Raw genomic sequence first — 15,018 nt, forward strand, 5'->3', positions numbered from 1 at the left:
CTGTGTGACCTTGGGGGAGCCACCCTCTGTGACTCTGCAGTGCCAGGCCCCTCACACGGGACACTCTGCTGTGGCTGTCTGCATGGCTGCCAGCAGCATCCCCACAGTCTCCGTCAGGCCAGCCAGGCTCACAGCCTCGCTCAGGGGTAGCTGAGACCCCTGGGTTGTTTGTTTTCTTTAATTGCGATAAAATACACATACCGGCTGGGCGCGCTGGCTCACGCCTGTAATCCCAGCACTGTGGGAGGCCAAGGTGGGCGGATCACGAGGTCAGGAGTTCAAGACCAGCCTAGCCAACATGGTGAAACCCCGTCTCTACTAAAAATACAAAAACTTACCTGGCGTGGTGGCGGGCACCTGTAATCCCAGCTACTCGGGAGGCTGAGGCAGGAGAATCGCTTGAACCCGGGAGGCGGAGCTTGCAGTGAGCCGAGAACGTACCACTGCACTCCAGCCTGGGCGACAGTGTGACTCTGTCTCCGAAAAAAAAAGAAAAAAAAATACACATACCATAAAATTTCCCATCTTAACCATTCTTAAGTGTACAGTTCAGCGGCCTAAAGTATGTTCACATTGTCACGCAACCATCACCACCACCATCCCTCTCCAGAACTCTTTTCAGGTTGTGAAACGGAGTCTCTGGACCCACTAAACACTGAGCTCCCAGCCTCGCCTCCCCTAGCCCAGCCCACCGATGGCACCCACCATTCCACCTTCTGCGCCTGTGAATCTGACGGCTGCAGGAGCCTCCAGAAGTGGTATCATTCCGTATTTATCTTTCTGTGTCTGGCTTGCTTCACGTTGCGTGACGTCCTCCAGGCCCATCTGTGCTGCCGCATGCGCCAGGAACTCCTTCCTCTCTAGGGCTGACTCACATCCCGCTATGTCAGTGCATGTTTTGTTTGCTCATTCTTCTTCCACGGAGGCTTGCGTTGCTTCCACCTTTTGGCTATTGTGCCTGGTGGTAATTCTTGACTTCTCTGGGCCTCAGTTCCCTTGATCTATAGAAAGAAAAGAGTAGAGAGAAACAAAAGCACTTTATGGAGGGTTGTGTGGATTCCATGAACCCCCTGTCCTCAGGTGCTGGCCGAAGGGGAGGACCAGGGTCGGGGCTGAGGGTGGAGCAATCGGTGAGGAGCCCACAGGAAGCAGCCAGGCCAGTAGGGGAGAGGGAGAGGCCTGGGCAGGCTGTCCCCAGTGCGGCTGAGGTGGGGTGGCTGCAGGCTTGTGAAGGGACCTTGATAAGACAGGCGTTGCTGGAGGGGACGTCCTCGGGGAGGGAGGTTCCTGGAGGGCTGGGCAGGGGGAACCACTCAGTCAAATCCCTGCTGCTTGGGCCTCAGAGGAAGCCTGTTGGGGTTCAAGGGCCCCCTTTGGAGTTGATCAATGGCGCGAGTTCTCCATCCCAACCAGAGATGAGATTTGTATGAGTTAGAAATGGTTTCATTTTGTCTGGCCTCGAACAGTGCTGAGAAAGCCGTAGGCCTCCCTGGAGTTATTTATTGTGCTGATGCTGCTCTCAGACTTCCAGAGTCATTGGGCAGCGAGCTGGAGGCCTCGCTGGCCTGTGCTAGACCGGGCACCCTGAAATGTCGCTGAGAAACCTCATGCCCAGAGAGCCCGGCCTCTGCATTCTCATCCCCAGGTTCACAGCCGGGCAGTGATTAGGGACACGGAAAAGCTCCCGGCTTCCCATGGGGCTGCCCTTGCCCTTTGCTTAGGGTGCAGCCAGCGGCTCCGTTGGCCTCTGCACCTCCAGCTTGCCTGCAGAGTTGCTGAGGTGGAATCACTGTGTCTCTAGCTTCACCCACCTGGGGACTCATAAGAACCAGTTATGCGGTGGCTCAGGCCTCTAATCCCAACACTTTGGGAGGCCGTGGCGAGAAGATCGCTTGAGCCCAGAAGTTTGAAGCTGTAGTGAGCTGTCATCACGCCACTACAGCCTGGGCAACAGAGTGAGAGCACACACACACACACAAAGAAAAGAACCCACTTACATTAAAGCCCTGCATTGTAATGGCCCAGAGGCCCCTGCAGCTTGGGGTCCCAAAGAAGCACCCCGTTTGTACCCCAGGCTGGTGTGTCTGCTGCCAGCTCATCTGGTTCATGATTCCGCAAGGCAGGTCTAGTTGCCACCACTCGCAAACCTCTATCCTCCTGAGTTGGAAACCCTAAGGTTCAATGAGGTCGAGTAAGTTGCTCAGAGGACACAGCTTCCCCACCAGTCAGGTTCTTCCCCTCCTGCTCTGGCACACCCCTCGCCCCAGCCTCTGAAAGGAAGTTTTGCAAATGCCACTGTGGTGGCACCCACGGTGAAATACCGTCGTTCCCCAGCAGCCAGCCCCTAGCTCAGAGCTGTGTGGGTCCCATGCAGAGTGGGGGACAATGGCCTTCTCCCAGCCCAAGGTGGTCTTCAGCGCTAGACCCTCCAGCTGGGGCAAGTTTTCCAGCAGCATCCTTAGGCAAGACCCATCCTATCCCTTGCAGCCTCAGTTTCCCCTTCTCCACATGAGCAGCTCAATCAAGACAGACTCCCAGTGCCTTCCTGAGTGTCTGAGTCTCAGGCAGCAGGAGGAAATTTCCTTCTACTTATAGAAAAGAAGAAAAACAAGAAACAAGGGAAAACTCGGGGGCCAATCACCTGGCCAAAGGCGTGGTTTTGCTTGTTGGAGCCAGGCCTTAGCTGCAGCCAAGCTGGCTCTGCTCTTCCAGAGGGTGGGGCAATCTGCTGCACACCAGGCCCAGATGCCCTGGGGCACAGCCAGCCCCGGCAAAGGGACCACAGCCCCAGGGGAACAGCCTCCCTCGTCACCAAGGCCACCTGCCCGGTGACTCAGCATGTGGGGCACAACTGTCCTTGCACTTGGTAGCCACAGACTATGAAGGCATCCAGGAGGCTCTAGCAACACAGCCTTAGGCAGGTCCCTTCACCTGGCTTAGCCCCAGAGTTCTCATCTGTACAGGGAACACTAGCACCTTCCTCAGAGAACTGGCAAGGCAGAAGGTGAGCCTTCTGGGTGGGCACGGGGGGTCCTGGAGGAAAAGGGTCGCAAGTTCATGCTTACTGGGTGAGCAGCCGGCTTGGCACTCCGTAGATGCTGAACCCAGGTCACTGGCCGTGGTGGGCTCTCAGCACCTCGTCCAGAGACTCAGGAAAGGCTGTCTGTCCTGTCCCCACTCCTGCGCTCCTCCAGTCTCCAAGCCCGCCTGGCCTCTCTGTTGGTGAAAGCAGCAGTGTGGGAGCCCACGGTCAGCAGGAAGCCCAGCTCCAGCACACTCACCCTCTCCCAGGGCCTCACCGCCTGTCTTCTCGCAGTCCGGGAAAGGAAGGGTGGAAGGCACTCCCTATCTCACTGGCACGTGCACATCAGACCAGGTGGCCCTGTGTCTCTCCTAAGCCCTGGAGCTTGCTGGACTTGCAGTCTTTTCGGGAAAATCCCAGAAGCAGTGAGGAGACCTGAGGCCTCCCTGCCTGTCCCCTCCCTGCCTTCCTCCCTTTCTCTCTCCTTGCTCCCCTGAACACACATCACTTGGTCCTGTCCTGTGGTGGGAGTTGGGGACACAGAGCTGCCTGAGATGCAGAGTGCTTACTGCAGGAGCTCCTTTGTGCCAGGAGGGAGAATCGAGCATGGCAGAAAGGGCGAGTGACAGAGCGGGGGACCGAGTGCAGGGGCAGCGTTTGCCTGATGCTGAGAAGGAAGGGGTCCAGGTTGGGGGCTGGGGCAGGATGATGCCCGGGGGGTCTCTGGCTTGGCTGCTTGGGTGCTGCTGGGACCTGCACTTTAAGTAACAAGGGAGGCGGGGGGCGCGTCGGAAGTCGGGAGGTGAGTTTGAGTTTGGAAGTGGTGCCTCCCCGTGGAGTTGGACATTCAGGTCCAGAGCTCAGAATGAAGGGTAGACCACTTGTTCACCTGCAGGTTGGCCCCATAGCGCCCCCAGCACTGTGCCTGGTTAGGATCAGCCCTCAGGCGTGTGCACGACCAGCTTCATTCTCTCCCACCACGAGGACCCTTTCAGTCAGGGTCACATCCAACCTGCCTGGCCTGCGGCTCATAGGCCCAGCATGCCCAGCAACACCTCAGTCCTGCCCAGCTCCAGGCCTGCAGGGAGCACTACCCAGTGACGCTGGGAGGCAGGCCCCCTACCCTGCCTGGGCAGCTGCCCACCCTGCCAGCATCCCTCCCCATCGGCCTCTGCCTAACCGTGCCACCCAGGAGAGCCACCAGACAAATCCGTTAGTTCAGCCGCCCTGACGCAAGCAAATGTCCTCATCTGGCTTCAGTTACCCAGACGGAGAACTTCCTGGTCGTACCAGTGGTGCCCATCAGGAAAGCACAGTGCTGCCTTGCCTTGGATCGAGCAGAGTCTGGCTTCTTCCCCCACTCATGGCCCCTTTCCTGCTGTGCCCCACATTCTGCCTGGGGCCCGGGGCCAGCAGCTTTGCTGAGCTGAGCACAACCTGAGGCCTGGCAAGAGCCCCGAAGCTTTGTGGGTGGCCACTGGGCCTTCTTCCTCCTGCAGCCAGAGGAACACGGTGCTGCGTGTTCTGGGGGTTCCCATTCCCACACATCGCTCTCACTGAAAACAGGCCCAGAGAGGAGGAAAGGCCCCCCAAGGGTGCTGACCTGCCCCCCAAACCTGGGGCTTAGTTAATAACCAGGGCCAGTCATCCGGTGTGACTGGCTCCAGAAGTTCCCAGGCACCATCAGCCCTGCACAGGCCACTGGGAAGGAGATCAAGGCAGGTGTTTCGGCCACAATGGGTCTGAGATGCTGGTGGGACAAGCACCTGGAGATAGGAAGGTAACTGGCTGTACAGTGTGGGTGTCGCAGGCCTCGGCCGAGAGCGTGGGCCTGGAGATGCCTCATAAGCTATAAACCCACACAGTATAAGGAGCTGTTGTCTGTTCTGGGGGTCCCGGAATCCTGGCCTTGCCAGCTCAACATAGCCCCTGGCAATTCCAGCATAAACCCCAAATTCAAGGTCTGTGTCCAGGATGGGAGAAACCAAGGGCTACGTCGCTGGCGTGCGTTTTTGCCCTTAAAACACAGGGAAGCAAGAAGTAGCATGTTTTTCATTTTTAAATTTTGTTTAAACATCCTCACCTCAAGTCTCCAGTCCATGAAGCTGGCAAGAAATTCATTCTCGCCTGACCCCTGGGCCTGCAAAGCTTTTGGCGTGTAGCGTAGCACTGAGGGCCCCTCTCCACCTGAAGGGATCTCTTCTCTCTCGCTGTTTCTCAGAGACTGGCCCTCCCTCCTCCCCTTCCCTTAACAAAAGTTGGGAAACACCTCCCACAAGACACACAGACACAAACCTACATACACAGACACACACAGAAACACAGAGACACACACAGACACATGCACACAGATACAAACCTCCATACACAGACACAAACCTATATACACAGACACAAACCTACATACACACACACACAGAAACACAGAGACACACACAGACACTCACATGCACACAGATACAAACCTACATACACAGACACACACAGACACAAACCTCCATACACAGACACACACAGAAACACAGACACATGCACACAAACACAAACCTCCATACACAGATACATACACAGAAACACAGACTCACACACTCACATGCACACAGACACACATACAGAGACACACACAGACACACACGCACAGACACACACACTCATTTTTCCATCCCGCCACAGACGCGATCGGGGCCAGTCTCCTGCGTGTCCTTCATGGTTGTTCTGGAAACTCTTGAGGGGGTTTGAGGTTGGCTTTTGCAGGAAAGGGCAGTGCCTTGTCATAGGGTCACAGCCTGTCCCATTGTTGCCTCCAGGCCCAGCCCAGAGCCTGGCATGCAGTGGGTGAGCAAGACGTATCAAACGCCATTTACACATTGCAATCTTGTACCTGCACCCAGCTTCACTGAAACAGGGGCGAGAAGGGGCGCCGGGAAGGATGGCAGTGAGTGCCACAGAGGTGAGGGGAGGGAGAGGGAGGCCTCAGACCTCTGCTGCCACGGCCAGAGCCAAAGCGCCTCCTTCAGCGTTGAGGTCACTCTGGTCTCGGGGTCTGACGTGGGCAAAGGGCTAGTGGCGGAGGTCGTGGGGTCTGCACCATAAATTCAGAAGGGCTTACAGTGCGCGGATGGAGGACAGATGTGGACGGGAAGCCCAGAAGGCAGCTGAGCAGCTCCCTGGCTCTGGGGAAGGAGGAGCTGGAGGCCCCAGCGAGTGGTGGAGGACTGCAGGCAGATCGCTAGTGCCTGTCGTGACTGAATTTCAGCGCTGCGCAGCCTTGATGGCCTCTTTGTTATGTTGGCTTTGTTGTTTTACTTTAGTGAATATTCAGAAGCATTTCTCAGGGCTTTCCTAAGATAACCCACCCTTACTTTCCTCCTAAATCTGAAGTTTCTCAGCTGCAAACGCGTCTGCCTCAGGAGCATCCCGTGGGAATCTTTGTGATTGAGGGAGGGCTTAGGAATGACCAAGTGAACCAATGATTAAATAACAGAATGGGTACATGGGGCATGAGGGATGCGGCCAGCTGGGGAGGGGGGTTGGCGGAACAGGCGAGGTAGTGGCAGAAGGAAGGGATTTCTCCCCACGTGTCTCCCCTCCACAGCCAGCAGACCCCCTTGGGCAGGCCACTTGCAGAAAACTGTTGCGAGCAGACAGGTGGGTGGGCGGGGCATACCCCACGCAGCCAAGTCCCCTGGCTTCCCTTCTTAGTGAATGCATTCTTGTTTTCCTGTCTAGGGCCCCCTGGACGGCGCGGCAAGCCCGGGAGAAGAGGCGACCCTGGTGAGTCCCAGCTTTTCTCAGCACCTGAGTGGAGGCTTGGAAGCCACCATGGCCCTAGGTTCTGGCTGCAGGGCCTGACCACCTGCTCCCCACCCTGATTCATGCCTTGGCCCTGGGCAGGTGCTCCTCCCCTTCCAAGTCCAGCCACTGTTTCCTGAGGCCACAGCACCCAGTACTGCCTTTCCCAGGCTTCTTGGCATTCACAATTCCAGGACTGTCCCCTCTCCCCTAGCCATCCCCTGAATCTCATTGTTGGCCTTGAACACTTCGGCCCCTAGTCTCCCCTCTCTGAGGCGGAGCAGCCCCTCTCTGAGGCGGAAAGTGATGACTCCACCAGCCACGACCTCCCCCAGGGGTCCTTCAGCACAACCCGGTTCTGCTGTGGGTTTCATCCCTCCCCAGATGTGGCCTGTCCTTCCTTGGCAGAGCCGCCAGGAGGAGACTTCCCCACCTCCCTTCCCTGCAGCACGTAGAGGCACCTGTATTCGCCACCCTTCCTTCCTGCTGTCTCTGCTTCACTCAGAACTCCCCCTGTCCAGTCCCCAGCAGTTTGCCCCCCTAAGCCCTCTGACATCGTCTTCGCTAAAGTCACGCTGACCTCTGAGGGCCACCCCGGAGGCTTTGCTGTCTTTCTCTTTCTTGACCCCCACCCTTGGCCACTCCCCCATGCCGGGCAGTCCCGGCTGTCTCAGCTACGCTTCCCCGCTCATCCCGGCTGTCGGCTACGCTTCCCCCTTCATCTGTGACCCTGGCTCCTTTGCCATTCTCACAGGACCCACCTGTCCTGTGAATGAGTCTTCCCTGGCCCTCTCCTCTCCTCTCTCCCACAGTCTCCCACTCCTGTGACGCTGACCATGTCCTCTCCCTGCCTCCAGCCACATCCTCCCCACTGGGTCCCCGAGGTTGGACATTGCCCTGCTGAAGCCAGCTTCTCCCCCAGCTTTCTTCCCTGGGCTTCCCCATTGCAGGGAGGCATCTAGCCACCTGCTTCCCTGTGTAGACACCTGGCTACATCCTCGATCCCTTCCCTGCCCATGCCAAGTCCTCGTGAGCCTTCTCCGCCATGTCTTGGACCCGTGTCCTCTTCTCTGTTCTCACCACTGTGGCCTCCTGCAGCTGTCATCACCCCCGACGCCATGCCCCCACCTCCAGCCTCACCATGGATGTCCAGGGCCCTCCAGCTTCTGAGCCTTCACTCTTACGTCTTCCTGCACCCAGAACATCTCCTCTACCTGGACTCCCACCCCAAGATCATTACCCTTTGCCCTTCAAGCCTAGCTCAATCATCTCCTCCAAAAACACCTCTAACCGTTATGTCCAAGAGGTGTTGCCCGGCACTAAGCAGAGGCAGCCCCCAGGCATGTAAAAGTGCACGGAATAGCGAATAAATGAATGCCCCACCCCTAAGCAACTTTACAAGGTGGCCGTGGTGACGAAGCCAGGCCAGCTCACCACCAGGAGGACCCCAGGCTGACTGGACCCAAGAGGAGGCAGTGGCAGGTTTTCTCCAGGCCTCAGACTCTTCTCCCTGGAGCTGGGCACAAGCTTTCTGCCTCCTTGTTCCACTGGGTTTGCAGTGTCGAGTTCCTTACACAGAGGCCCTCCAGATACACTCCTTAGCGCTCACCGGCAAGAAGCACCTTTCATGTCTCTTTCTGCCTTGACTTCTGGAAGCTGAAGCCTGTTTTGAGTTCCGTAGCTGGAGCTTCCTTTAGCTTCTGTGTGTAATCTCCCCAGACCCTGCCAAATACACACTTTATTACTCCGTTCTTATTTTCTACCCTCGTAAAAGGTTTTATTGCCTTTTATTAGAAGTTCCTGACATGATTTTTGGAAGGAGATGAGGAACACAGAGTCACTTTTTTAGGGCCAAGTATGATATTATTCAGCTTACTTCAAACTCCATTTAACTTACGACTCAAGTTTAAAACAACCTCAAAGTCAAGGAAAGACAGACGCACTGGGCCCCTGGCCCTGTGCTGGGCTCTTTCAAGTCCTTTATCTCGTGCGGTCCTCAGAGCACTGCAAGATAAGAATATGTTATTATACCCACTTGCTGACGAGGAACCTGAGGCTCCAAGGGGTACAGTACCTTGCCAGAGGCCAGCTGCTGGCCAAGGGGTGGGCAGGATCCCACCCCCTCGTTGTTTTTCCTGCGCAGTGTCCCGATCGTCTGCCTGTCCAAAAACAATGAATTGAGCTGCACAGAACAGATGTGCCTCTCTGATTGGCCTTGGCTGGGCCTTGAGTTTATTTCTAGATAGTTACACACATATGCACATCCTGGTTTTCTTGCCTTCCCTTGTGTATAAAGAGGCCTTTTTCCTGTGTCCCTTGGGAGAAAGGCTTTTTTGGCTTTTTTTTTTTTTTTTTTTTTTTGGAGACAGAGTCGCTCGGTCACTCAGGCTGGAGTGCGGTGGCACAATCTCAGCTCACAGCAGCCTCTGCTTCCCAGATTCAAGTGATTCTCGTGCCTCAGCCATCTGAGTAGCTGAATTACAGGCATGCGTCACCATGCCAGGCTAATTTTTGTATTTTTAGTAGAGATGGCGGGATTTCACCATGTTGGCCAGGCGGGTCTCAAACTCCTGGCCTCAGATGATCCACCCGCCTTGGCCTTCCAAAGTGCTGGGATTGTAGGCATGAGCCACCGCACCCGCAGAGAAAGGCTCCTTTTGCCAGGTAGGGCAGTGCCTGGCTGGAAAGCCTTCCTGAGGCTGCTGCAGACCTGCAGATAGGGTGATCCTGCCTGCCTTCAGGGCAGGGGCCTCCCTAGCTCCCAGTAGGAGCTCCACAGTCCTGCAGTGTTTCTATGTCTGTCTGAAATGGAATGGATTTCCCACCTTCCCCTGGCTGGCTTCTTAGCTGGAGAATCCCAGAACTGCGCCTGCACTCTGGGGTCCGCTTTCTTTCTAAGGGTCTTGGGCAGGATCTTCTGTCCTCCCAGACCCTCCTATCCTCAAGAGTGTCCGTCACTCTCCCCTGCTCCCACAGCCCTAGATACCTCCCTCCATCTCAGCGCTTCCCACACCTGGGGCGGTGGCCTGGTCTGCAGAGTTGTCCTGCTTCTCCACCAAAGCATGGGCTCCTCAGGGCAGGGGCTGGGCTAGGCCCCTACTCAGGAGATGGTCCATAAATGCTTATTGATGGGAAGGAGGAGAGAAGGGAGAGAGAAAGAGGGCCTTGCGGACAAATGAGGAACACAGTTAGGAGACTGCTTGGCCAGTGCCTACACAAACCTACAGAGACAAATGGGGGCACTACCAGCTCTCCACAGCTGTTAGCCTTGCATCAGCGGTTTCCGTGCTAGGGCCTTTTATCTGCCCTGTCCCCAAGAAACTCTTTCTAAAAATCCAATGGAAGAAGCACTTCTGGAATGGTGGAATGAGGAACTCTGAAGATCTCCTCCATAAAGGAGCAAAAACAATGGAGAAGACTGACCTTTTCAGAACTCTAGAAATGAACAAAAGTTTTGCAGCAGCCCAAGAAATGTTTATTCAGGAAATATCTGAATCTTGCTATTGATAAGAACAGTGAGATTTGTAGCATTTTAATGTTCTCTCTCAAGTTCCATGGTAGCCTTCAAAAACAGCTTGAAAAACCGTGCATGGTGTACACCTGTAATCCCAGCACTTTGGGAGGCTGAGGCAGGTGGATTGCTTGAAGCCAGGAGTTTGAGACCAGCCTGGCCAACATGATGAAACCCCATCCCTACTAAAAATGCAAAAATTAGCCAGGCATGGTGGTACATACCTGCAGTCCCAGCTACTCAGAGGCTGAGGCACAAGAATCGCTTGAACCCAGGAGGCAGAGGTTGCAGTGAGCTGAGATTGTGCCGCTGCACTCCAGCCTGGGCAACAGAGCTAGCCTCTGTCTCAAAAAACAAACAAACAAGCAAAGAAAAACACAAAACCCAGCCATGTCACAACCACATACTTGTTTGTGAAAACTAGCAACCGCTGGAGGAAGCAGAACAGGTTGGAAGCTTGCAAATGCCCATCCCCAGAGAGCTGTCACTATTTGACTTGTCAGGCAGCTCCATGGAAAAGTACCATACTCAAGGCTTGTCTTTAGGTGGCCTATGCACAGCTTGCTCAGAAGGAAGAGCCCTGTCCCCAGGGTGCTTAACAAAAATAATCAGCAGCAATTGTTGACCATTGAAGCTGCTTGAGGTGATAACACCAGTGGATGACTTGAAAACTTAAAATAGGCCAGGTACAGTGGCTCACGCCTATAATCCCAGCACTTTGGGAGGCCGAGGTGGGTGGATCATGAGGTCAGGAGATCGAGACCATCCTGGCTGACACGGTGAAACCCCGTCTCTACTAAAAATACAAAAAATTAGCCGGGCGTGGTGGCGGCACCTGTAGTCCCAGCTACTCGGGAGGCTGAGGCAGGAGGATTGCTTGAGCCCAGGAGGTGGAGCTTGCAGTGAGCCAAGATCGTGCCACTGCACTTCAGCCTGGGCAACAGAGCGAGACTTCGTCTCAAAAAAAAAAAAAAGAAAAGAAAACTTAAAATAAAAATATAGGGAATGAGATGTTCAAAGGAGCCTTGAAAAGCTCCAGCTTATTCTTGGGTATGTGGAAGGCACATGCATGTGCAGGGCTCTGTACATGTCCATTAAAAACCTGTCTTAGAGCCCCAGTCTCTCACAAAGTACCATAACTGAAATGAAAAATTCAGTAGAGGGCTTCAACAGTAGATTTGGGCCAACAGAAGATAGAATCAGAACTTGCACATAGGTCAGTTGATATCAGCCAGCCTAAGGAACAGAAGGAAAAAAGAATGAAGGAAAATGAACAGAGCCCTAAAGACACTATCAAGTGTCCCAACATACACATAATGGTAGTCCCAGAAGGAGAGAAGAGAGAGAAAGAAACAAAGGAATATTTGAAAAAAATGGCCAAATCTTCTTAATTTTAAAGAAAACCATGAATCTACTCATCTAAGCTCAACAAACTCCAAGGATGATAAACTCAAAGAGATACATACCTAAGCGCATCATAGCTGTACTGCTAAAAGCCAAAAAAAAAAAAAGTGAATCTTGGCCAGGCATGGTGGCACGTGCCTGTAGTCCCAGCTACTCAGGAGGCTGAGGCACGAGAATCTCTTGAACCTGGGAGGCGGAGGTTACAGTCATCCAAGATCATGCCACTGCACTCCAGCCTGGACAACACAGTGAGACTCTGTCTCAAAAATATATATATATTGAAAGCATCATCAGAGAAATAGCATATCACTCTACCAAAAAAAAAAAAGAAAGAAGAAAAAGAAATAGCATATCACAGAAAAGGGATGCTCAGTAATACTGACAGCTGGTTTCTCATCAGAAACCATGAAAGCCAAAAGGCGGCAGTAGGATGACATTTTCAATAAGTGACAAAAGGAAAAAAAACTATTGACCGGGCGCGGTGGCTCAAGCCTGTAATCCCAGCACTTTGGGAGACTGAGACGGGTGGATCACGAGGTCATGAGATTGAGACCATCCTGGCTGACACGGTGAAACCCCGTCTCTACTAAAAAATACAAAAAACTAGCCTGGCAAGGTGGCGGGCACCTGTAGTCCCAGCTACTTGGGAGGCTGAGGCAGGAGAATGGCATGAAACCGGGAGGCGGAGCTTGCAGTGAGCTGAGATCCGGCCACTGCACTCCAGCCTGGGCAACAGAGCAAGACTCCGTCTCAAAAAAAAAAAAAAAAGCTATCAACAAAGAAATCTATACCTGGCAAAACTATCTTTGAAAATTGAGGCCAGGCACGGTGGCTCACATCTGTAATCCCAGCACTTTGGGAGGCCGAGGCAGTTGGATCGCGAGGTCAGGAGTTCAAGACCAGCCTGGCCAAGATGGTGAAACCCCATCTCTACTGAAAAAAAAAAAAAGAAAAAATACAAAAAATTAGCCAGGCGTGGTGGCACGCACACGCCTGTAATCCCAGCTACTGTGGAGTCTGAGGCAGAGAATTGCTTAAACCTGGAGGGGCCGAGGTTGCAGTGAGCCGAGATCATGCCATTGCATTCCAGCCTGGGCGACAGAGCAAGACTCTGTCTCAAAAAAGAAAAGAAAATTGAAGGACAGTAGCCAGGTGCGGTGGCTCATGCCTGCAATCCCAGCACTTTGGGAGACCGAGGTGGGCAGATCATCTGAGGTCAGGAGTTCTAGACCATCCTGGTCAACATGGTGAAGCCCCCTCTCTACTAATAATACAAAAATTAGCTTGGTGTGGTAGTGCGTGCCTGTAATCTTAGCTACTTGGGAGGCTGAGGCAGGAGAATCCCTGGAACCCAGGAGGCAGAGGTTGCAGTAAACTGAGATCGTGCCACTGTACTCCAGCCTGGGCGACAAAGCCAGTCTTAGTCTCAAATAAAAATAAACTAGAAAAATAAGAGCAAACTTAACCCAAAGCAAGCAAAAGAAATAAAATCATAAAATCAGGGTAAAAAGAAATGAAATGGAAAATAGAAAAACAGTATAGAAAGTCAGCACAACCAAAAGTTGATTCTTTGAGAAGATCAACAAAACTGACAAACCTTTAGACTAAGAAAAACAGTGGAGTCTCAAATTACCAAGATCAGGGCTGAAAGAAGGTACATAACTAGCAACCTTAAAAAAATGAAAAGGATTAAAAGGAAACACTTCTAACGATTGTATGCCTACAAATTAGATAACAGGTGAAATGGACACATTCCTGGAAAGACACAACTGCCAAAACTGACTCAAGAAGAAGTCAAAAATCTGAATAGACCTGTAACAAAGAGAAAGATTCAATCAGTGATCAAAAAACTTCTACAAAGAAAAGCCCAGAATCAGATGGCTTCACTGATGAATTCTAACAAACACTTGAAGAATTAATAAATCTTTCGCAAACCCTTTAAAAAATAGTAATGGAGGCCAGGCGCGGTGGCTCAAGCCTGTAATCCCAGCACTTTGGGAGGCCAAGACGGGCGGATCACGAGGTCAGGAGATGGAGACCATCCTGGCTAACACAGTGAAACCCCGTCTCTACTAAAAAATACAAAAAACTAGCCTGGGCGAGGTGGCGGGCGCCTGTAGTCCCAGCTACTCGGGAGGCTGAGGCAGGAGAATGGCGTGAACCCGGGAGGCGGAGCTTGCAGTGAGCTGAGATCCAGCCACTGCACTCCAGCCTGGGCGACAGAGCGAGACTCTGTCTCAAAAAAAAAAAAAAATAGAAATGGAGAGAACACTTCTCAACTCATTCTGAAGCAAGATTAACTCTGATACCAAAACTGGACAAAGACATCACAAAAAAAGAAACTATAGACCAATGTCTCTTATGAACACAGACATAAAAATCCTCAACAATACAAGCAAAGGAATCCAGCAAAAGGATTATAAACCGAGTGGGATTTAACCCAAAAATGCAATGTTGGTTTAACATCCAAAATCAATCAATGCAGTACATCATATTATTGAATAAGAGATAAAAACCACATGATCGTCTCAGTAAATGCAGATAAAGCATTTGATGAAATCCACAACCTGTCATTATTTTAAAAAAGTGACTCAGGCTAGGCACAATAGCTCACTTTGTAATCCCAGCACTTTGGGAGGCCAAGGCGGGCAAATCACTTGACGTCAAGAGTTCGAGACCAGCCCGGCCAACATGGTGAAACCCCATCTGTACTAAGAATACAAAAATTAGCTGGGTGTGATGGTGCATGCCTGTAGTCACAGCTACTCGAGAGGACAAGACAGGAGAATCGCTTGAACCTGGGAGGCAAAGGTTGCGGTGAACTGAGATCGCGCCATTGTACTCCAGCCTGGGTGACAGAGCGAGACTCCATCATTAAATAAATAAATAAGTAAATATCCACTCAACAAATCAAGAATTTAAAAATAAACTTCCTCAACTTGATAAAGGGCATCTATGAAAAACCCACAGCTAACTAATAGCATACTTAATGGTGAAAGACTGAACAATTTACCCCTGATATCAGGAACATGGCAAGGATGTTCACTCCTCTGCTACTACTATTTAACTTTGTGTGGAAGGTTTTAGCCAGGACAATTAAGCAAAAAGGAGACATTAAAGACATTCATATGGGAAAAGAAGTAAAATGATCTCTGTTTGCAGATGGCGTGATCTCATGCATAGAACATTCTAAAGAATCCACATCTGGCACATGTGCCCCTGGACTTAAAAGTTGAAGAAAAAATAAATTTTTCCCAATCTCCAGTGAAAAAAGATATTCTTTCATATT

The 15,018-nt window shown here is 52.3% G+C and overlaps 1 protein-coding gene across 5 annotated transcripts in view; it reads left to right on the forward strand.

The window, feature by feature from the left end:
- Positions 1–15,018, forward strand: part of COL23A1 (collagen type XXIII alpha 1 chain) — a 353,238-nt gene that overhangs the window by 276,145 nt on the left and 62,075 nt on the right. For all 5 annotated transcript variants that reach the window (XM_030926648.1, XM_030926647.1, XM_010361876.2 and 2 more), the window contains exon 3: positions 6,752–6,796. In XM_030926648.1, the coding sequence (XP_030782508.1) occupies positions 6,752–6,796 (45 nt within the window). The remainder of the gene's footprint in view (positions 1–6,751; positions 6,797–15,018) is intronic.

Source organism: Rhinopithecus roxellana, chromosome 3 (genome assembly GCF_007565055.1).
Source record: "Rhinopithecus roxellana isolate Shanxi Qingling chromosome 3, ASM756505v1, whole genome shotgun sequence".
NCBI classification, from domain to species: Eukaryota; Metazoa; Chordata; class Mammalia; order Primates; family Cercopithecidae; genus Rhinopithecus; species Rhinopithecus roxellana.